This window comes from Agaricus bisporus (genome assembly GCF_000300575.1).
Source record: "Agaricus bisporus var. bisporus H97 unplaced genomic scaffold AGABI2scaffold_7, whole genome shotgun sequence".
Lineage (NCBI taxonomy): Eukaryota > Fungi > Basidiomycota > Agaricomycetes > Agaricales > Agaricaceae > Agaricus > Agaricus bisporus.
The window spans coordinates 534,177-554,928 of record NW_006267370.1 but is presented as its reverse complement, the minus strand read 5'-3'; the positions used below and the strand labels follow the sequence as shown (position 1 = coordinate 554,928).

Here is a 20,752-nt window from a genome sequence, read left to right as displayed (position 1 = left end):
GAGCCTGAGATAATAAGTGGATGGCGTCCAAAATTGATATCAATTTTCCTTGCGAATGGACGGTAGAAAAATGCGCTTAACATAGTACATAACATAGTCCTGGAAAAATCCGGTCCGAATGCCAGAAAACAGACTACGAAATCGGGGCTTCGCGAGAGGATCTGTCATAATCTGGATATGAATTTCTATCAGAAACTAGTTTTTTCTCAAAGTAAAAACAAAAAATAGCCAAAGAATTAAATTGAACTAAGTATAGGATTTATTCTCACATCTACTATGTACAGGAAGGAAAAAGTCCAGGACAGTGCATTTGGGTTGTAGAACGTTCCCTACCGCTCCTACTAAGTAGTCAATCCAGATTCCTGGCGGGTAAACTATTTAATCTTGTAACTGTCTCTAGTTTCCACAAATGTTGCATGAGATAAGTTCAAAATCACAGGCTGGTACGGTTATTAAAGGGTGTCCCAGGGTGCACAGCCCGATCAATAGGATCCTTCGAGCTGAGGTCAACTGGTCAACTAAGTTAGCCAGCTTTAGCAGCCATCGTGCTCATTGGAAAATCATAAATTTAACGCATATAAGTCTCGATCAACCGCACTAATCTAGATCTATTTTTGAAAAACCGCATGATTATGTGTCCTCGGCTTTCATACAATATGCCAACAATGTTAAATGAGTAAAGATCCCGAAGGGGGCCTATTAGTACTACATACTAGAGAATTGCTCGTCAATGCTAACATCTTCTCCGCGGGGTCGAAAACTAACGACGACTCGGAATGATTAGGTGAAAGTCAAAAACTCAACACTGAAATAAACTACTACAGGCTTAATCTTGAAAGTTAGAAACTCAATACAGTCCTCGGACTGCTTATGAGATCTTGCTAATAGATGAATGTCACAGCCACTTACATCGATCGGATATGTATGGCTAATTTCAAAAAAAAAAAAAACAAAGTTTCAAGGGTATTCAACTTTTCAAGCCTCAGACCGGACATACAAGTAATTGTCAGATGAGAAGCGTCAAAATCAAAATTCATTCAATAGTATAGCAATTCGAAAGCAATAACAAAGATAAAAGTATTATCATACATTTCTACCATTCCGTGCAGTCGTCCACGTGGCAAATCATAAAAAAAAAATAGACTATAAGGTACAAACATCATGGAAAGACGTGAAAGCAAAAAAAAAAAAAGATTATAAAGATCTAGCGCACTGAAAGCATATAGTTTGTGAAGAGCGAAATTGCGAGAGACCAGCGATATTGCCAAATTCGGGTAAGAAGTTGCTTTCCGCGAAGAGCGTTTTAGTATTGGCTTGTTAAACCGGCCACGCGGCCACCGTCCACTAGCCAAACAGATCCATCCACATAGGCTCCGGCAGGGCTCGCCATGTATAGGATGGTTCCGGCCATATCCTGATTAAGAGTTAGAAAGTACTGTAGTTAGAAACCAATGAAACCTACTTCGTCAGTTCCGACCCTTTTGAGGGGAACGACACTAGCAAGTTGTGAAGGGCTCAAAGTTACATCGGGTGTCGGTTGAGTAGTCATATCTATGCGATAACTATCAACAAGAAGCTCGACTGAAAAGAAAAAAGAAAAGATAAAACTCACCAGTCGGCCAAACACCTGGTGCTAAAACATTGCTCCTGATGCCCCACGAAGCTAGCAGGTTCGCCATGAGCTTCCCCAGATGGGTGCAAGCAGCTTTGGAGAGTGTGTAAGAAGGGGAAAGCACCTTATGATCCGTCCTGAATCCCCCACTACTCGAGACAGATATCACCTGCGATGAGTGATATGGACGACCCCCGAATGACTCTCCCGTAGCTATTCCCGATGCCGGTATTGAATCAGATGGCGTGTCCGTACCGGAATTAGATCTTGATATTGTCGGCGAGGGGCCGCGCTCGAGTCTTAGCTTTCTGACATTCCCCCGATGCAGAAGCTCCAGGAACGCAACGGTTGTGTAGTAAACCGCGATAGAATTTGTCCTGAAAGATTCCTCCCATTCCTCCATCGTTCCAATATCCCACAACGCCTTTTGGAACGCTTTAATGCTGGGTGCTGACTTCTCATAGTTGGGCATGGGGGACGATGGCGGGGAGGGCGGATCTAGCGAAGAAGATGTGGCTGGGGTCGGGAGGGGATGCTGGTAGAAATTTCGAGCAACCCCCGCATTGTTTATGAGTAGGTCGATATACCCGTGTCTAGCTTTCACAACCTCGACAATGGAGAGTAGGCTTTCCTTGCTGGTGATGTCCCCTTCCAAAGGGATGATTTTGCCAAACCTCTGGATGGTGTGAGGTCATCTCTAGACATGGCGATTGCCAAGAACAAAAGTGGTTGCGTACACTGTTTTCCGCCGCTGCTTTTACCAACACTTGGCGCCTCCGTCCTACAATGTATACAGTAGCACCATTGTTTTCAAGGGCAGTAGCCATTATTAGCCCAATTCCTATAAGTAGCATAGTCATCAATTCTGTTCAGAATTCCGCCACTGCAAGACTGCGATCACATCGTAGGAACATTACTTACCACTTCCTCCACCGGTTATTACTGTTATAAGTCCCTCTACGTTGAAGAGCCTCATAGGATTAAACCTGAAATTCGACGTCGAAGGACAAGATCCGGAAGCTACGGGATCTGGATCCAGCAAACTATCCTTCGAAGCCATCGGGATGTATAGTGCTCAGGGAGAGTAACGGTTGACCAGTAGCCGAGAACCACAAGTCGCCAGATTTGGAGGGCGTTGCGCGAGACCTGACTACTTGAAGGCTTTATCCTGGGGTCGGGGAGGATACGGGGGTAGAGGAAATTAATACTATGAGGTCAAGAGCGTTGATGCGAATTGAGAGGCGCGAAGGAGAACCAGAACAGGAATGAGTAGAATCCAAAGACCTTTATAGCACGAACCAGGAACGAGAAGGGGCCGCTCTGCCTGTGAAAGAATTCATTACAGGTGTCTCAGAGTGATGCATTGTTCCTGTTCCGCCGGCGAAAGAGCCACGAGACCAGATCGATATCGTCCGCTGTTGTATGGTCAATATACAGCAATGCCACGGCAACGGAGTCTGGAGGATCCCGAGCCGACCGACCCCATACATTTTCTTTTGTGTCCCTGGGATTCAGATACAATGATCACTTCGGCACTGGACGCGTGTCGACGTCGGGACCCCGCAAAGCGCTGTGGGGCGACAGTATTTGATGCGTTGATACCGTGCTTTTCCTAATCTGGCTTGCGGCGATTGACGCAGGGAGTGGTAGTAAACGACAAGAGGATCAGGGCGACTCGATACACCACCTCCGCCTGCTCTACATAGCAGGCTCTTGTGTCTCCGTTGATTTTGACACGCGTGCCAAGCTTATGGCCCGCTGTGGGTCCCCCGAAAACCCCTCTATCATCCTGACTAATCGAGAGCTGTCCGCTCGGAGAAGCTGAAATCAACCGGATTGAGTGGTTAGCCCGATCGTTTTCTGAGCATTGAGCAGATAATAAATCTTCGTCCTACATGCCCGAGGCCGGTAGTCCGACACGTCTGAAGAAATACGGGAAAATCGGTTGGTTGCCGGATCAGACATTGTCGCGTCCTGCCACCCCTGCTCTCCTTGGAGCAAAAGTTGGATCCCTGATGGATTGTTTGTCCATACCCACTTCAAACGTCAAAACCATATCAATATCACCAGACGGAAGTGGAGTTTCAGGCGCTAGCCATTCCGCCCGACCTGTTAAACTATGACTGTCGTCAAACGACATGCCCAAATCACCCCAAACGTCGAAACAAGACACGCGGTCGACCGCCCCGAGCAAATCCATCCGGTATTATACCCGATTGACACCCAGGGTGACTCTGCGCCACGAGTGTATCCACAAGGTCCGGGCTGTCCCCTCTTTCTCTCCATCAAGTTTGAGGGTCGAGCTATGACAATTCCATATAAGTGAAGATGACCGCTATCAATGTGCATAATCGATTTCCTTTGGAAACTGAAGGTAATAAAGAGTCGGAAGGAGAGGCTTAAACGTTCGCGGCAGCGTCTCACTGTCCCATCTTGCTCTTCGTCCGAGGCGACATTCAATTCGTTCTCCGTGGACCGATTCGTTGACCACGAAAAACTAACCACCTGTATCATGGCTCAAACGCTTATCGCGCCCCCATTTACATTTAAGGTTAGTTAGTTTTTTTCGGAAAACTCCATCCGCTAGATCCATGCCATGCTCCTTTTGAAAACAAAACTTGGGTCAAGGATAACCCTTCGGCGTGAGTGCTGCCCAGTGTGGTAGATTTCTCCATTCCGTCTCTTCTATTATGTAACAGCACTTTACGCCCTTGGTATTCGGGGGTCACATTGATTGACAAATCAAAAATATCATGCTTCGAGAGATTGATTTCAATGCTGCAGGAGAATTCGACAAAATAAAAAATAAATAAAAAACAAGACTGGGACGGCCTTCCTTTCGGGACAGAATTTTCTGACATCTCTACTAAGATTACGAAGCAAAAATTGTCTATACGGGCAGTCCAAAATAATCTAATAAAAAAACGCGAGGGAAAAGAGCAAGTATTCTCCTCAAATTCGAATCTTCGGAAAGATCCTAACCTAATGTGCTTGAATGCGGCTCTAGTAGGCTGGAAATAGTTGAGCCTAATTCATTCCACCGAACGACGCCGCCACTTGAACAATCTATTGCTTCAATATTGGTTCAATCTTAAAAGTAACGGCATGAACATATTAGAGCTTCTCACTCAAACCCTGGCTCAAGCGCTCAAGTCTCAGGAAGCTTCGGAAACCACCGCCGAACTACCGCTGCTGCCCCTTCGCCTGATCTTCTCCGGCTTTCCGGCCTCTGATATCAGAGAACCTTAACAAAAGGGCTTGTTATGGCTGTGTTATGGAGAACATGAAGAAAAACCAGGGTATCAGAATCCATTTTGATAGATGTTTTGAACATCACCATGTGCATGTTTAAAAACCCTGCATTGATATTCAGAAGACATTGGAGGTTTCGATGACGTTATATATATAGACAGACCTCTCCCCGGAACTTTATGGGAGCCGGCAGCCCGAAGGGAAAACCAGGGTATTGCCACCTAGTGCCACATCCAGACTATGGAACATGCACGATTCTTCTGTTGGAGGTATTTATCGCTTTACTTGGCTTCAGTCGTGTTTGTGGGATCCCAAACGAAGTTCTGATGCGTACAGATCAGGAAAATGACGACTGATGTCATTATGAGCTCGTCATCTTTCACGCGCAACGGAAGCAATAAAGGAATCAATTCGCAGAATGTGCATAGGTGGCTTCCAATCTGGATTTAACATACTCCCCCGCAGTCACCACTTCATACTTCGCTGGAGTCTCCGGGGACACGCACGTCGCGATTGGCTGGTATGAAGATGAGAGAGAAGAAAAATTAGTCAATATCATCACACAGTCAAAAATGACCTTGATGAAGCGAAGATGATTTCATTTCACTGACCTCTAGAAGGACGTCATAATCAGAACCAAAGAAGACTGGAATCGAATACCGCTCGAGCCCAGAGCGGTTGATCACGCGGTGAACTGTTGATGTGAAGACATCATCTAAAGGGCAAATATTGGAGCGATAACGACTCGCGTAATAGGAAACCTCGTTGCTCACTTGTCCATCGGGCAAATTGGTCTCCAAGGCTATTTCAACAATCAAGGGGTAGATCACTGGTAAGAATTCATCAAAGCTAGATTTACAGAACAACTCACTTAACTACAACCGTACCATCGATAGGAACGGCATCGACCCATTTCCCAGAAGTATTTTGCACTTGAAGCCCACCAACGAGATCTTGCCACAAGATAGTAAAACACTACAAGTCCGAGATTAAGCAGAGTTGAATAACCGGAAGGGACAACCACGGAAACTGTCGACGTTCTCTAGCAGGACTTAGCACTGAAGAACCCACCTCGTAGCTAAGGCACTCAGATGATCAGTGACCCCACCGAAATGACTGATCGAGAGGTTCAGTTACACTTACTCAGTATGGGAACCGATACCAATTTGACGATCGTCCACAGGATCTAATTTCGTAGGCGATTGAGTGGGGTAATGCAATATGCGCATTATCGCAGCGGGCTTCGTCGTCTACAAAACAAGCAGATCAGTAATCCAAGTTAACAAAGCGGTTATGGATAGAGATCCGAAACACAGTGTAGAAAGACAATTGACAGGCAGCAAGCCAGCATTTACCTTGTCATCAAAAAACGTCTCCGGAAGATTCAAAGCCAAAGCGAATAGCGGAAAAAGCAACTTCCCAAAATTTAACGCTGCATGACTGTGTCAACGAAATTCCGATGCCACAGGAAGAAAACGACAGTGGCGTCCCAAGCCCAATTGCAAAGATGTAGAGAAGCGGATACCAACGGTAACATGACGCCGATACATCAGAAAGTGCGGAAATCAATGAAACGACAGCAACAATGACCGGCGAAAAAAAAGTTACATTAGCAATGATGAAGGGGGGGATTCACCGTCAACGTACTAATATGCCAAAACAGCTTCCTTGAATCCATTCAATTGGACAGAATCCGACGGCCAAACATTTCCACCAGTCATAACACCCGAATCTCGAACTGCCATTGTTTGCTGCTTGCCATCTTGTTGTTTCAGTTCGAATTCCGTCTCTTCCCAACCAATGTCGAATCCCTCGTGAAGATCGCCTTGACCCTCTGCGTTAGTGTTTTCTCCTAACACGGCGGTGTAACCTTTGTAGTTTGGAGATTTATGAATGTCCAACTATGAAGATGATAAAGAAATGAGGTAGAGTCAAAGAGTTATTTAGTCCAGGTCAACACGTCGCGTACCTTCATTTTCTCCTCCTCTGGCAATGCAAAAAACCTTTTCCCCGCTTCAACAGCGTTATCAATCAACTCCTGCGATATTCCATGGTTCTTGACTAAGTAGAGTGTACATCGACAATCAGCACGTCATGGCACAGATTTAACATGCAAACAAAGAGCAAAAACGAACGGTAGAAAAACCCAACCTACACGACATAAAAAAAATACACCATGAGTATGATAATAACGCATATCCAAAGACGAAAAGATATCACTGACATTAATACTAGCATCTCTTATCAAATTGGCTAATTCTTTCCTCTTCTCCGTGGTTGCTGTCGCATTTGTGAAGTCACTGTCAATGACATCAATCCATGCTCAGTCTTAGAATAAGATCGCGTCAAACGCAAAGACAGTTCTCCAGACAGAGAACATGTACAATCCAAACCACAATCTCCTTCAAACTACATCCTTACCAACCCGGAAATATAACTCACTACTAACATAACAGGTATATCCTCAAAAGTACCATCCACCTCCCGAGCGCGGAGCAATGAATCAGGAGCCGTTGACATCAGAGGTCGTCGAAAGTCCAGACGAAGGGACCAGTAGTCCTCTATAGCACAGTCGTAAATATGTATGGTGATGGGCAGATAAGGAGAAAGATCACATTGACTCCTTTGGTTCCAGATTGCTAATTATGGCCAAGCACTTTGCGAAAAACAGGGAAACTCCCATCTCCAACTAGGAAAATTCACGATTCTGAGAAAGAAATTTATTTTTCGAGTCCCAAATGGCGTACTTCTATCTATATATTGCTAAACAATGCCAAACTAAAAAGACAGAATTTACCGGGAAGATGTCAACAAACCCGATTTTCATTTTCCTTTGTCATATGCTACTGTGTCATGCTCTATTTTGCGAGATCCTTCGCAAAATGGAAAAAGTCCACGCTCGAAGCATTCACTCCATACTTGTAGATCTGCACAAGTCGCAAAGAACACATATTAATAAATAAACACCGCGAAAGGGTATATAACAATGTGACTTACGAAATGAGCGGCAACATAACTCGAGAACAAAGCCCTTTGATACGCGTCGGGTAATCTCTTGAGAAGGGTATCCAAACCAATCTCATCGACCAAAGTCTTTGGAATGGCACGGCGCATAACACCACGGCGACTGGGTTCATCGTCAAACAAATCAGAGCCTTCCAATTCAGCTTGCAAACTATTGAGGGTGCTCGAGAGTTCATCAGAGATTTGGGTCCGAGGTTTGGTTTCACCAAGACGGGTGTGTTCCTTCCAGAGGCACTGGAACTCGGCAGCAGCATTGTCCACGATGATAGCTTGAATGTCCTTGACGTAGTTCTGATAGAAAGTCGAAGGCTTGCCATCCTTGAAGATCATGAGGTTGGTGTACTCCTCAGTCGACAATGCGAGCCCAGCCAATACTTCCAAAGATGAACTTGTCACACCACCTAAAGCTCTAGATCAGCAACGTTAATCTATCATAACGGTGCGTTAACATACCCTTGTTGGTGCTCGAGTCTTTAAAGAGAACGACTTTACGCTTCTCGAGATGGAGGCGAGCTTGTTGGGTGAAGAAAAGATTGGCACCTTCGACAACATACTTGAAGTACGGTTTGCCATCTTCATCAATGAGAGCATTCATATTGGAAATGTTGACCGACTCAGGACGACCACCACATGGGACGAATAGATCAGCCTTGAACCTCAAGTGAGCCGTATTGCGGAAATCAGTACCATCGAGAACAATTTCACCGGCTACCATTCGATATCTGAGTACGGTCATCTCGCATCGGACATCAATCAAACTCACAAGGCAATTTAACATCATGTTGTTCAACTTTGACAAGATAGCCATTCTCGCTGAGCTTTGACACATCAAAGTGGCCAACGGTTAAACGAGCTTTGGCAAGCTTGATGAGCTCTGCACGATTGATGCCGACGGGGTCGTGCAGCACGCCGCTACCATCAATAATGGCAACTGTCTTGTCCGATGACAGAAGGATCTCATCTAGTGTATAGTTTAGCTGAACGGTCCATCTAAGTTGAACCAATCTTTTACTCACTGGAGCCGAGATCCCCATCAGGACCACCAGTTTGAACCTTAGTGATGTCCTTTTCTCTGAGGCCCAATTTGCTGTAGATACCAAGCACATATTGCCTGATGGACCGTGAAGTCATTCCATAGGTGTCGTGAGGAACACCGCCAAGTGTCGCTGCTGTCTTTCCAGTCGTGAACGACTTCCACCACGTCTCAGCACCACGATCCCGAGCATGCACTACGTGGGACATACATCTGATTAGTAGATAGCGGGAGGGCAAGGGAATTACAACATACAGGCTGCCCAGTCCATCATCTCAGCAGTACCTTCATCGGGACCGAAGAACAGAATTTCGGGTTTCCCAAACAGGTCAACAAGAGGCTCCTTAATGCCGGGGGTTTGCCCGGGAATGAGTAGATCGATGATAGCCTAAAGGCAAGGGACGTGAGCAACGTATCAGTCAAAGGATAGCGCACTTACATCGACGTATTTCTCGAAGCAACGTCTTGGATGAGCGCCAAGTGATGGCAAGATAGTGCCCTTGGCGCCTCCCTCGGGGATATCTTTGTTCTTGAGAGATTGAGTTGAAGCGAGATTGTAGTTCTCGTCGAATAACATGCGCTGATTGATGGAATAGTTCCTATCACACAAATTAGCGCGCCATCTTTGACACCACAAACGGATGTATGCTTACTCCCTGTTCCTTGACATGACGAGACGAATCCCTCCACGAGCGACATCGCGGAAGCGAATATGGAATCCACGGAACTCGTTACCGATCACGAAGAAGACTCCGAAAGGGGTCTTGGGGTATTCCACTTCGGGTAAAAATTCGGGCGTGAGACGGAAAGAAAGGGCGACCTTGGTCGATTGGTAAAAGTTGGTCTTAAGGACGTGCCTGAGTAGAACATTAGCTAACAAGCGCAAGAAACGGAGAGTAGACTGACTTGTTGAAAATGAGGAAACTCTCGAGAACCTGGAGTTCCTGTTTGTTGGGAACGCTGCGACGAATCTTGTCATAGAGCTCTTCATCGGACAACGGCTGAACGGTCTGGAGTCGTTGATAGGAAAGCGTGGGGCTGTACAAGACTAGGTCAGTTTTGATCGCCGTTTGTGTCGTGGTTAGGCGACTGACCCCAATTTGGAAGCCTCGGCACTCTGGGGGTAATGGGACATGGCAAAATTGACATAAAGCAACCGGATCTGCCAAAAACGTGAGCTGACAAGCCAGTGGGTATCTCAGGAACATACGAGGTTCGGGTAAGCATGAATAGCCTGGGCAATACTCTCTCGAGTGAAAGTTTCCTCACGGAACCTCCGTTTGATGTTGTTCAAGACCTCAGCATGAGTCGGATCACTTTCATTCAATACATTTTTGAGCTGCAAGTAAGCAGGACCGAGACGATTGCAAAAGTGTTGAGCAAAGACCCAGCCACAATCTGATCGGACATCAATCATAGATCCGTAGACGGAGACCAGAAGTGAAGCTCACAGGCGTAGGTAGCCTCCTGGACGGCATGGCTTTCCGCGGATTTGGGGAGGAAGAAAGGGTTATCGGGAAGACAGAAGAGCAATGATGCCTCCTTCATGACCTGATAAATGGAGTTCTCAATAGGAGGTGCTGAAGAGTTCGGCAAAGGGTTCAGATAAATTGAGATAATGGTGATTCCATTAGCGAATTGTTCTATCGACACCAAGTAAGAACGAGTTAATCCCCAAAGATGTTGCTGAGACGCGACTCACCCACGTATTTGCCCGTTGAATAGAGAGAGTAAAAGTGGTACAGGTTCGACAAAGCGCTAGAGGGGACTTAATGGGCAAAGAAGGGTTGACGAGAAGGGTTTACCTGAAGAAGCGAGAGGTAGCGCCCATCTTGTACCCAATAACCAGCCTCCTCTTACGCGTCCCCTCGACTTCGTAGACCTCAATAACGGGACCGTGTCGAGTCTCGACATTAGACATCACTTTCTGGTAAATATCAAGTGTGTTCTTGGTCGCCCTCTCGAGGAAGTTGGAGTCCGAGACGGAGCGAATTTCTGTTTGACCTGGAACAATCTCTGCCTTGGTCTTGGGGAAGTCGCATTTGGTGACGAAGTAGCATCGCAGTTGTTGGGATGCGGTGGCGGAGATAGAGCCGGCTGAACGGAAGGTCTCGAGACGATAAGCTTTCTCAGGCGTCGAAGGGTCCAAAAATAGCTCATCGATTCTATGCGGCGGATAATTAATATCATTCAAGGATATGAGATATCGGCAACGTCGCATATATGCATCGCTAAAGGACGATGATGGGGAGCCGACTGTACAAAAATACCGGTCCCCCATCGTAGATGAAGATCACCCACCTTGCCTCGCAAGTTGCACCAGGTCCTTCGGTTGAAGTGAGACCCGGGGCACTACTGTGGATAAAGGTCGCGCTGTTGCCACGTTCATCGATCCTCTCGAGATCAATGACAAGAGTGGACGGATCATGCTTGGTGTACGCCATTATCTTTGCGCCGAAAAGGGCAAGGATATGATCAGAGATGACTTCATGCGATTCATTCTGGAAGTATGTATCATCGATGCCGAGGTTGGAGTAGAACCAGTTGACCTCGCCAGCGACGAGTTCGCGCGGAATAAAGCCCTGGAGAAGGGGAAATCAGCGATCGGTTGATACGCCACTGGATTGATGTTACACAGACCTTGCTAGCGACTTCTTCCTCGACAAGCGCGCGTTGTTCCTCCTTGCCCTTGAAGACAGGAGTGGTATAACCAGGCATGTTCTTAACGAGGTTCAAAGGGGTCTTGCTGTTGAGCCCGAGTCTGGCTACATATGCGGGCTCGGGAGTAGACATGATGTTAGGTGCAGATAGCTGCGAGAGGAGAGCGGGGATAACAAGAGAGGAGTGAGGAGGCAGTGGCGGGTCCTTATATATGTCGAGAGCTGTTTACGCTTGGTTACTTTGGAATGGGAGGGTCCATCTCCGCTTGGGACGCGGACCATCACCAGAAACGATTACAACACACATGACTCCAGGGTCGCGTCTCTACCTTCATCGTGCTGGCTAGCTACAGCTTCTCTTCCAGAATTAAACAACATATGTTCTGAACATTCCACCCATCTCCCCGTGTTTGGCCAAATTGCTGCATCGTGACATCGGATATGGCTGTTCCCGGACGGACCTTGCAACATGTTCCGTCTCCTCCAATTATCCTGTGGGCGTCGACCACACGCTGAAAACAACTTCACGATCGCGTCTCGTAACAGTAACTGGTGCCTTTACTTCCTCATTCCGAACCTGCATCCGCAGTTTCTGAAAGTACCGGATCTACTTACGCGTACCTCAAGTCGAAACCAGGGCTCGCGCCAAGCACACTTCACGCACAAAATCCACTTCCTCGCACTCTGTAACAGAAAGCACCATTGAACGCGTCTTACAGTCGAACCGCTTACTTCTGGACCAGACACGCTAAGCGGCAAAGGCACAAAAAATCAAAAAGTAAGGATGATGAGAAAAAGAGACCCAAGAAGCAAAACGGTACGCCAATAAGAGCAGAGTTTCGTCGCAGCTTTTGGGAACACATGACGGTTTGATAAACCATCCGTTCGCCTACGCCCTCAGCCCTGATGTGATATAGCCATATCCAAGCGGGGCATGGTACACCATACATTCGCCCATGTGTACCGGGTTAGTGTTACAAAGGAATCCAGCAAGCTCACGTCGCAGACAGGGTTATTATATATGAGCAATTGCTCACTAGTGACATATCTCGGCCACTAGCCACACTCTAACGCCCATTTCAGGTGCCCTTTTCGTATCACCTGTTGAGACTAATGATCATCTTTACGCTTATCACCTTATCCGTGGCAAAATCAGACTACGATGAGAGCGGGACTACGACAAACACTCAAACTAACATTTTTCTGATGGCGATAAGGTGTCTTTCTGTCAAGTTCCACTGTATCTATGCTTCTCATCCTTATCAACTCCTTCGCGACAATATTAGATATACTCGGTGCAACGATTTCATGATGAAAGCGAGTCATGATAAGCACACTTAATTTTCTAGTCGCGATAAGGTATGTTTTTGTATTAGTAGTCAATACTTACTCCACTATATCTTTGGCTTCTACTCTTATCAGCTTGACCATGACAATATTAGAATACTCGGTGCAAGTTCAATGATAAAGCCAAACACGATAAGCATACATTCACATTCTTCTACAATTACTTAACATTCCCCTCTAGACACACTTACCTCATTCAAGCGCAGCCATCCCGTCCCTAACAAACTCCTCAAACAAAGGTTTATAATCCTTATGCCATCTACTCAAAGCCGGTCTTCCTTCTGCAACATCCGCGGCTCCCCACATAATCCTCAACTGATCAACTTCCCTCTTCGTCTCATTGTCCGGCACCAAAATATAAAAGTCTCCGAGTCGTATTTTGTCGAACATGTACAAGATGGTTTCTTCTGCGGTCCATGCGCCATGAGGTTTAGGTTTATCGGTACCGTCGTCTCCTGCCAAGCCAGTCCAAGTCCATCCAGGGCTATAATTTTCATCAGTCCGGTTATATAGTTTGTTTATAGTATTAAGAAACCGAGAAAACGTACATGAAGAGATGAGCCGTCACATTGTTCTCTGGACGTTCGCGTAATTCATGAGCAAGACCCTCCGTAAGACTTTTCACTGCGGCTTTGGCCGCATTATAGGCTGAGTTTCCACTTTTACCCCGTCAGTGATATATACAATTAAAAAAACCCCCGTGGTTACGTGATTCAACGGGGTGTTCGGGCGAGAGGGAAATGTTGACTTACGGAGGATTGGTGATACCTTGCTTAGATCCTGTATTGATAATCATAGCCTGGTTCTCTTGATGAATCATGAACTAAAAAAAATCGGGGTTCAGAAAGAGTTGAATAAGAAAGATCGAATTAGGACTTACAGGAGCGAAAGTGTGTTGGACGTTGACGATACTTTGAAACATCGGTGATCATGTCCTATCGTCCGATATAAACGACAAAAAAACGTACCCGAAAAGATTGACATCAAAAATCTTGTGCCAATTTTCTATTCCTTCCCAAGAAGTTCCTTTAATTCCAATCCCAGCGTTATTCATCAAAACCGCAACCTACAAAGAGACATTAACGTTGAACTTGATGAAACAGGGGGTGGGTTAGGATGTTTTGCGTACCTCTCCCCAGGTATCATAGACCTTGTCCTTCAATCTGACGACTTGATCCAATTTCGATACATCGGTAGGTATAATCAACACATTCTGAGCGCCAAGCAATTCAATCAATTCTTGTCCGATAACTCTTAATTTCGTTTCATCAACATCAGCAACAGCGATTTTCAATCCTAATCTAAACAACACCCGGAAAAAAAAAGTTTAGAATTTTTGTGTTTTTTTTTTTTTCCTTCTTGAGAAGATGACTTACTTTGCTAATTCTCTAGCTGCAGCTCGACCAATTCCATTTGCGGCACCAGTAATGACAGCAACACGACCGGCATGTAAGACGGGATGAAATTCGTCGGCTATAGACATAGGGTTTACTGTATATGAGGGATTACTGAATGGACCTCGAAGAGGAGAGGCATTGCGACTTGAACGTCCCGACATAGTATGTTCTGAGGTGGTTGACTTTTGTGAGTTACTAGAAGTACGGTTTAAAGATGGGTTGTGAAACGCGTGGGAGAATGTTGATGGAGGAGGAAGAACTCGGACGAGAAAGAAGTGTTGATGATTTGTTTCTGGAAGTGCAGGGGCTTGTTCGTCGGTGCTCTTGTTTATAAGTGATAAGTGATATGATCAATCAGATAAGTTATGTTTCTTCGGTTTCACATAACCTATGTAAGCCTATGTAAGCCCTCCGCCTTACAATTCTATTCTTAGTACACCCCGAATCCGGTAGTACGCACGAGAGCATATACTAAGAGAAGACACTGTTCTTCCCTTAACGTATACTACCTCCTTAATGAGGCCTCTCGGTCCTCAAGTGATGTATTCCGTTCCCTTAATTCAAATACCAATATACTGAGTTTGAATCATTGTACTTAATCCGAAGCCGCAGGTTCCATCGGTAAAGCTGAAATCAACATATACCAACCGTATACAGTATACTTATCGTAACCTTCCAAGTACCAACCATACGAAGTGCCACTTATCCAAAATAAATAAATAAAGAGATTCATTTTCATAACTGCAATACTTTTTCAAATCCACCTTCACAAAAGCCCGAACCACATAAATAACAAAAGAAAATAGGTAGGTAGGTAATACAGGGTAACAAAAACCATATATAACAACACACACCATCTCGAGAGAGAAAGAGAATCGAAAAATCGCTTACAAACTGAGTAAATAGTAGTGGGGTGATAATAGTAAAAAAAAAAGAACAGAAACACGCGCTAGTTAAAAAAACAAAGACCATACATAAAAAGAACCTTTTGTTCAAACCCCATTCGCATTCCCAGTCTCACCCGATACACCCTCCATCCCCATCTTCCTCCTCACAACCTCAAACGTCTTCAACATCTTCCTCCTCGCCCCCAACGCCGCAACCCCCTTCCCCTCCAACTCCCCCTCATCCATAACCACAATATCCTGCCACCTCATCCCTTCAAAATTCGGTGTATACTTATGCAACCTCAAACTCCTCAACCACGCAGGTATATCATTCAACAACGCCAGATCCACCTCTTCTTCTCCCTTCGGCGTATTATTATTATTATTATTGATGTTGGCTATCGCACTGGACCCCACGCTAGGAGCAGCACTTCGGAATCCAGTGGTAGATCGACCCGAAGGTGGATTTCCTCCTCCACGTCGATTATTATTTCCACCCACAGCTGATCCACCGCCATGTGGGTTAACTCCAGCAGACATCGATGGCATACCCAACCATCCTGGATGTCCGTAACCTTGAGCGTTCGCAGCCGCCACTTGTGCCGCAAGCAGCTGAGCTTCAGGTGAGAGTGCCATAGCACTCAACATATTCATATTGAATGGACTCATCGGTCCAGCCATATTCGCCAATGCAGCAGCAGCAGCAGCCGGTGGCATACCATGCATTTGTGGTGACCCCATACCCAGATGAAGTCCACCCAGCTGCATACCAAGACCGTTCATACCGTTTGCTTCATCACCGTTGTTATTGAAGCGATTGTTGGCCGGGTTGGAGTTCATGGTAGGAGGCGCCTGGTTCCTACCACCCCAACCTCCACTGGCATTTCGACGACCACGAGCGTCTTGATTGACCAAATTACCGTTATCATCATAATGTTGATGGTTACCATTTTCATTTTGTTTATCGCCAGAAACGGGTTTCTTGCGATAAACGGTAGGATCACCCATACGTGGGACGCCAGGTCCAGAAGTCTGGTTCCACTCGTTCAACTGTGTATTGGCGGAATCTGCAGTTCGGGTGTTCTTGGGGAAGAGGGGGATGGCAGGGGTGTTGACCATGCTGGCCCAGCTTTGACCTTCGTTGGGAGAGCCTCCGCTGAGGCGGGGTGAGGGTGAAGTACCAGAAAAGTCGCCACTCTTGGGGCGAGAAGCGCCGATGAGAATTTCCTGGGCGGGGGCGCTCGCCTCTGAGACCTGAGGGAGGGAGGTGGTGGGAGCCCAAGACGCGCGACCATTGGCGGCGGCGGATGCCAAGACAGGAGCCGAGATGCGGTGCTCGGCGTTTTTCAACCTGGCACGCTGTTGTGCGAGGGTAGCTGCGGCATCTGATGCGGCATTTGTGGCAGCGGAATCGGGAGAGAGAAAGTTGTCAAAGATGAGGGATTGACGGTTGGGGTTGAAATTGCGGGTGGTGGGAGAGGCGGGCATATTGGATTTGAGGCCAGGGGACTTGATCCGAGCAAGGCTGGCTTCCAATTGGTTTTGCATTGATCCTGTGTGAGGGCGGTGGTTAGGGGTGATGGGATTGATGTGGGTGATGCTTACCCATGGCAGGGCTGAGAAGGGCGGTCATTGGGTCTGAACGGGCCATCTGCTGGAGGACGGTGATGAAAAAACGAATCTGAACTTGGGTAGAATGCTGGAGAAGACTGTAAAGAGCGGCTGTGCGCTCTGCTTCTGAGAGAACTTTAAACCCTGTGGGGGATGTTAGGACAGAAGGGGTGAGGGGAAGACGACGTACATTGCTCGATGGCGCCGAGCTCCTCTTTGAAGTCGACATCGAGAGAGGCGGCGGCCATTTCCTCCTGGGGGGGGCGTGTGAGCGGCGGAAAGTGAAAATTGTGAGAGACGTACGAGGGTAGCTTCATAATTTTGCAAATTTTCAAACCACTGGTCGAGGGCCTCGGCTGAATGGACGGTAAGAAAGATAAGGATGAGAAAATCGCCAATTACCTTCTGGGGTCTGGAAGATGCCTGCGCTGCCGAGGGGGAGCTCGCTGGTGGGTCTGGTGTTGGAGTGGGATGCTGGGCGTGGCGAGGCTGGGACGAGGGTGGGGGTTGCACGGCCCAGTGACTGGCGAGCGACGGCCTTTGCAGAGTCAGGGGACGGACTGAGCATTTTACAAAAAATCTAGACGAGACCAGCGGGCCTGCCGGTCTAGCAACTGGGGTCAGTGACGGCGAGAGACAAACACACACTGTCACACGTCACACTCACACGCCGCTTTTCTCCGCCCCCCATGCTCGCCAAGGTCGAGGACGTCCAGGAGGCTTTTCTCCTCCACAAGCGCAGGTGTGTGCCTTGTTTTGTGGTATAACTCGTCTCATCGTTGTCCAGATTGCTGAGCGCTGTCGACGCGACAAAGTCCGTGCTCAGCGACATTCGCAGTTTCAACAGCGACAACTGGGTCGTCCGATATCCCCAGCTGCGCGAGCCAGACACCAATGAGCCACGCAAGCTGTCGCCCCGGCGCTCTCTCTCCTTCATCGACGACCCCTCCTTTGAAGCAGAGGTCTCTGTCGCCCCTAAACAGGACCGTCGCGCGAGCCTCCCCTCCCCCGAGCACGACAAGACCGACCGACTGCTGCCCTCCTCAGAGTTCAACGTTCTCAAACTCGATCTCAAGCTCGGCACCCACTCCGCTTCCACCGCCACATCCCTCGTCCACCAGCTCGAAAAAGCCTCCATCGCGAATCTTCTAGACGGCCGCATCGGAGCTTCCATCTCCCACATAGACAAACTCCGTCTCCGCGTCCAAGACACCTCCTCCAAGGTCCTCGTCACTGGCGATCTCAATGCTGGTAAATCCACTTTTGTCAACGCTCTCCTCCGTCGCGAGATCATGCCCGTCGACCAACAGCCCTGCACCACCGCCTTTTGCGAGGTTCATGATGCGGCCGAAAACCAGGCTAAAGAAGAGGTCCATTTCCTCAAAGAAGGCGTCGAGTACAACATCAACGACGAATCCACTTTTACTCGCGGCACCATAGCCCAGCTCGAGGAATTCGTCGCCGACAACGAAGACACTCAGCAAATGATCAAGGTCTATCTCGCAGACACCCGCGCTCCTTCAGAGTCGCTCCTCAACAACGGCGTCGTCGACATCTCCCTTATCGACGCTCCCGGACTCAACCGCGACAGTCTCAAGACCACTGCCGTCTTTGCCCGTCAGGAGGAAATTGACGTCGTCGTCTTTGTCGTCTCTGCCGAGAACCATTTCACCCTCTCCGCCAAAGAGTTCCTCTGGAACGCCAGCAACGAAAAGGCCTATCTCTTTATCGTCGTCAACAAATTCGATCAGATCAAGAACAAGGAAAAGTGTCGCAGGCTTGTTCTAGACCAGATCAGGCAACTCAGCCCAAGGACTCACGACGATGCCGAGGATCTTGTGCACTTTGTCGATTCAGCTACAGCCCTCCAGCCCTTCACTGCCAACCCCTCTTTCGACGATCTCGAATCCGCGCTTCGTTCCTTTGTCCTCGTCAAACGTTCCAAATCCAAACTTCTACCCGTCGCTACCTATCTCAAAAACGTCCTTTCCGACGTTGAATTTTTATCGTGCGCCAACACCATCGTTGCCGAGACAGAAATCCAAAAAGCGTTGGCGGATTTGGAACAGTCTCGACCTGTATTGGAAAAGATGAAAGCGTCGAGAGAGGTTTTGGAACAAGCGCTTGAGACTATCGAAGATGAGGGTGTGACTCAGGTTTCAAACAAAACCAAGTCCATCCTTGTCGATGCTCTCGATCGTCTCTCTCAAGGTCTTCTCGCCATCCCCAATGCCCCCATCTCACTGCCTACGTATCCTGGAATACTGAACATCTGGGATTATGCTAGAGATGTTCGTAGAGCGATGTTGCTCAGTGTGGATGCTGCTATCAAACTGGCTGAGGATGAAGCTCGAGTGACGACGACTCAGGGTGTGGATAAAGTCAAAGACATGGGTCAAGTTCATTTGCCTAGTGGTGTTGAAAGGAGTAGGAGAGTGTTTATGCCTGAGGCGATGTTTAGCGTGAATAGGCGTGGTGGGAAAGGGAATCATCATAATCGACGTCGTGGTGGGACTGTTGTTGTGGCTGGTGGGACTCAAGGGTTGGGCATTGGATTTGCGAGTCGTCAAGATTTGTTGGAGACGACGTTATTTGATTTGGTTGATTTTAATCAACATTTTTTAATTTATATCGCACCCGAGTTGGCGAAACGACATGCGCTCGTCGATACCGATGAGGATGATGAATTCTCAACTTTGGATGATGAAGACACGTCAACAAGCACAACTACAACAACGACTACGGCACTCAGTGTTTTGGGAATTGGAGCTAGTGCGTTGACGATGGTGGGTTCGCATATGGTAGGTGCGAGAGGAATAATTGAGGGAATAGTGAGGGTTGGAGAGGTTTTAGAGAATGAAAGTTCGAGGAGGTGGGTAGGTCCGATTTTGGGGGTTGTGGTATTAGGATTTGGAGGGTATGTGATTTGGGAGTTGCCTAGGACTGTGCCTAGGACTGTTGGAAGGAGAGTGAGGAAACAAGTTTTGAAATCGGTTAGGGAGGAACAGAAGGAGATGAAGAGGTTAGTTGGGAGACGTAGTGGGTCGCAGCAAGATGTTTTGGGGAATGCTGTTGGGGCTACTATCACTACACCTACACCGACGTTTGTGGAAGTGCAAGCAGAGAGGATAGGGAAAGAGACGAGGAAGGTGTTGAGATTGGCGTCTTGGGATTTGAGAGAGAGGTTTAAGGGGGCTTTGGAGGAGAGAGGGAAGGAAGTGAAAGGGGCGGAGGAGGTGGAGGGGAGGGCTAGGAAGGCGAAAGAGTGGTTTGAGAGTGTGGTGAAGAGGACTAGGGAGGTTAGGGAGGAGGGGGGGTTGGAGGAGTTGTTGGCGAGCGATTGATGAGAAGGAACAAAGGATTTTCTTTATTTTATTTCTTCCTATTAAATTTTTCTTTTTTGGTTTCGCTCACCGTCCCTCGATATGCAAACTTTTTAGCATCCTCACTCAGTCGTATATGACTTTTTATGCTTCCCCTTTTTTCTTAACTTTTGTTTTGTGTTCGTTTTTTTTTACGAACATACAGAAAAAACAAAATGACATTCCTTTTTTTTCTGTCTTTGTGAGCGCTGCGTTCCCCTCCTCCTTCCTTCCCTTCCCTTTCTTTCCACCCCGCTTATTCGTTCAGAAATTCGTCGTTGACTTACTACTAGAAATTAAAAGGTTTATCTGCGTTCCCCCCCTTCCTTCCCGTATTCGTTATGCCTTCAGTGGTTATTTAGAAATACAGAAATCTGAATTTTAAAGTAATTTGGTACTTTTTTTTGTCATGAAATTTTTTATGAACGGTTTGCGTTTGATGTAAGATGGATGGGTAGCGATGATTTTGAGGGTAACCACTTCCTTGTTCCGATGTTAGAATGAAATGCATTTGGGCGGTGATATGATATCTCACTTGAGTACTCCGCGTTGTGTTTGATGTATTTT

The 20,752-nt window shown here is 47.2% G+C and overlaps 7 protein-coding genes across 7 annotated transcripts; 2 read left to right on the top strand and 5 right to left on the bottom strand.

The window, feature by feature from the left end:
- Positions 1-1,181: 1,181 nt before the first annotated feature.
- Positions 1,182-2,852, bottom strand: AGABI2DRAFT_206800 (hypothetical protein). The gene is made up of 5 exons (XM_006462407.1): positions 2,534-2,852; positions 2,350-2,453; positions 1,613-2,288; positions 1,463-1,551; positions 1,182-1,414 (listed from the first exon to the last, which is right to left on the bottom strand). The coding sequence occupies exons 1-5, from the start codon at positions 2,670-2,672 to the stop codon at positions 1,304-1,306; spliced, it is 1,119 nt and encodes a 372-aa protein (XP_006462470.1). The 5' UTR covers positions 2,673-2,852; the 3' UTR covers positions 1,182-1,303.
- An 871-nt stretch (positions 2,853-3,723) lies between these two features.
- On the top strand, positions 3,724-4,025 carry AGABI2DRAFT_193607 (hypothetical protein). The gene has a single exon (XM_006462406.1). It carries the CDS (start codon positions 3,732-3,734, stop codon positions 3,936-3,938), a length of 207 nt encoding a protein of 68 aa, XP_006462469.1. The 5' UTR covers positions 3,724-3,731; the 3' UTR covers positions 3,939-4,025.
- Positions 4,026-5,258: 1,233 nt separating this feature from the next.
- On the bottom strand, positions 5,259-7,457 carry AGABI2DRAFT_223797 (hypothetical protein). Its single transcript, XM_006462405.1, has 12 exons — positions 7,314-7,457; positions 7,089-7,164; positions 7,000-7,015; positions 6,834-6,925; positions 6,512-6,765; positions 6,220-6,304; positions 6,008-6,114; positions 5,936-5,942; positions 5,736-5,839; positions 5,638-5,666; positions 5,476-5,579; positions 5,259-5,381 (listed from the first exon to the last, which is right to left on the bottom strand). Exons 1-12 carry the CDS (start codon positions 7,382-7,384, stop codon positions 5,271-5,273), a joined length of 1,056 nt encoding a protein of 351 aa, XP_006462468.1. The 5' UTR covers positions 7,385-7,457; the 3' UTR covers positions 5,259-5,270.
- Positions 7,458-7,564: 107 nt separating this feature from the next.
- On the bottom strand, positions 7,565-12,635 carry AGABI2DRAFT_193606 (NAD-specific glutamate dehydrogenase). Its single transcript, XM_006462404.1, has 16 exons — positions 11,562-12,635; positions 11,223-11,503; positions 10,727-11,086; positions 10,624-10,679; positions 10,373-10,564; positions 10,132-10,319; positions 10,016-10,083; positions 9,828-9,959; positions 9,575-9,778; positions 9,361-9,520; positions 9,177-9,309; positions 8,905-9,117; positions 8,652-8,849; positions 8,342-8,596; positions 7,862-8,289; positions 7,565-7,791 (listed from the first exon to the last, which is right to left on the bottom strand). The coding sequence occupies exons 1-16, from the start codon at positions 11,712-11,714 to the stop codon at positions 7,723-7,725; spliced, it is 3,090 nt and encodes a 1,029-aa protein (XP_006462467.1). The 5' UTR covers positions 11,715-12,635; the 3' UTR covers positions 7,565-7,722.
- A 387-nt stretch (positions 12,636-13,022) lies between these two features.
- Positions 13,023-14,616, bottom strand: AGABI2DRAFT_193604 (hypothetical protein). Its single transcript, XM_006462403.1, has 7 exons — positions 14,305-14,616; positions 14,058-14,229; positions 13,897-13,994; positions 13,809-13,839; positions 13,681-13,751; positions 13,477-13,587; positions 13,023-13,412 (listed from the first exon to the last, which is right to left on the bottom strand). The coding sequence occupies exons 1-7, from the start codon at positions 14,484-14,486 to the stop codon at positions 13,121-13,123; spliced, it is 957 nt and encodes a 318-aa protein (XP_006462466.1). The 5' UTR covers positions 14,487-14,616; the 3' UTR covers positions 13,023-13,120.
- Positions 14,617-15,092: 476 nt separating this feature from the next.
- On the bottom strand, positions 15,093-17,461 carry AGABI2DRAFT_223786 (hypothetical protein). The gene is made up of 5 exons (XM_006462402.1): positions 17,226-17,461; positions 17,127-17,179; positions 17,014-17,077; positions 16,818-16,967; positions 15,093-16,765 (listed from the first exon to the last, which is right to left on the bottom strand). Exons 1-5 carry the CDS (start codon positions 17,389-17,391, stop codon positions 15,318-15,320), a joined length of 1,881 nt encoding a protein of 626 aa, XP_006462465.1. The 5' UTR covers positions 17,392-17,461; the 3' UTR covers positions 15,093-15,317.
- Positions 17,462-17,512: 51 nt separating this feature from the next.
- AGABI2DRAFT_119324 (hypothetical protein) lies at positions 17,513-20,167 on the top strand (the record flags this gene model as incomplete). Its single annotated transcript, XM_006462401.1, has 2 exons — positions 17,513-17,565; positions 17,611-20,167. 2 exons carry the CDS (start codon positions 17,513-17,515, stop codon positions 20,165-20,167), a joined length of 2,610 nt encoding a protein of 869 aa, XP_006462464.1.
- Between the last annotated feature and the right edge of the window lie 585 nt (positions 20,168-20,752).

Coding starts and splice junctions, on each gene's coding strand:
- AGABI2DRAFT_193607 (XM_006462406.1), top strand. CDS start 3,732: ATGACTGTCGTCAAACGACATGCCCAAATCACCCCAAACGTCGAAACA.
- AGABI2DRAFT_206800 (XM_006462407.1), bottom strand. CDS start 2,672: ATGGCTTCGAAGGATAGTTTGCTGGATCCAGATCCCGTAGCTTCCGGA. Junction 2,289..2,349: donor AAGCAGCGGCGGAAAACAGT/GTACGCAACCAC, acceptor CACACCATCCAG/AGGTTTGGCAAAATCATCCC. Junction 1,415..1,462: donor AAAGGGTCGGAACTGACGAA/GTAGGTTTCATT, acceptor ACTCTTAATCAG/GATATGGCCGGAACCATCCT.
- AGABI2DRAFT_223797 (XM_006462405.1), bottom strand. CDS start 7,384: ATGTCAACGGCTCCTGATTCATTGCTCCGCGCTCGGGAGGTGGATGGT. Junction 5,667..5,735: donor GATGGTACGGTTGTAGTTAA/GTGAGTTGTTCT, acceptor TTGTTGAAATAG/CCTTGGAGACCAATTTGCCC. Junction 5,580..5,637: donor CCAATTTGCCCGATGGACAA/GTGAGCAACGAG, acceptor TTTGCCCTTTAG/ATGATGTCTTCACATCAACA.
- AGABI2DRAFT_193604 (XM_006462403.1), bottom strand. CDS start 14,486: ATGTCGGGACGTTCAAGTCGCAATGCCTCTCCTCTTCGAGGTCCATTC. Junction 14,230..14,304: donor GCAGCTAGAGAATTAGCAAA/GTAAGTCATCTT, acceptor GGTGTTGTTTAG/ATTAGGATTGAAAATCGCTG. Junction 13,752..13,808: donor TCCAACACACTTTCGCTCCT/GTAAGTCCTAAT, acceptor GATTTTTTTTAG/TTCATGATTCATCAAGAGAA.
- AGABI2DRAFT_223786 (XM_006462402.1), bottom strand. CDS start 17,391: ATGCTCAGTCCGTCCCCTGACTCTGCAAAGGCCGTCGCTCGCCAGTCA. Junction 16,968..17,013: donor GCTCGGCGCCATCGAGCAAT/GTACGTCGTCTT, acceptor CATCCCCCACAG/GGTTTAAAGTTCTCTCAGAA. Junction 16,766..16,817: donor CCTTCTCAGCCCTGCCATGG/GTAAGCATCACC, acceptor GCCCTCACACAG/GATCAATGCAAAACCAATTG.
- AGABI2DRAFT_193606 (XM_006462404.1), bottom strand. CDS start 11,714: ATGTCTACTCCCGAGCCCGCATATGTAGCCAGACTCGGGCTCAACAGC. Junction 10,565..10,623: donor TTCAACGGGCAAATACGTGG/GTGAGTCGCGTC, acceptor TGGTGTCGATAG/AACAATTCGCTAATGGAATC. Junction 8,290..8,341: donor AGACTCGAGCACCAACAAGG/GTATGTTAACGC, acceptor CTAGAGCTTTAG/GTGGTGTGACAAGTTCATCT.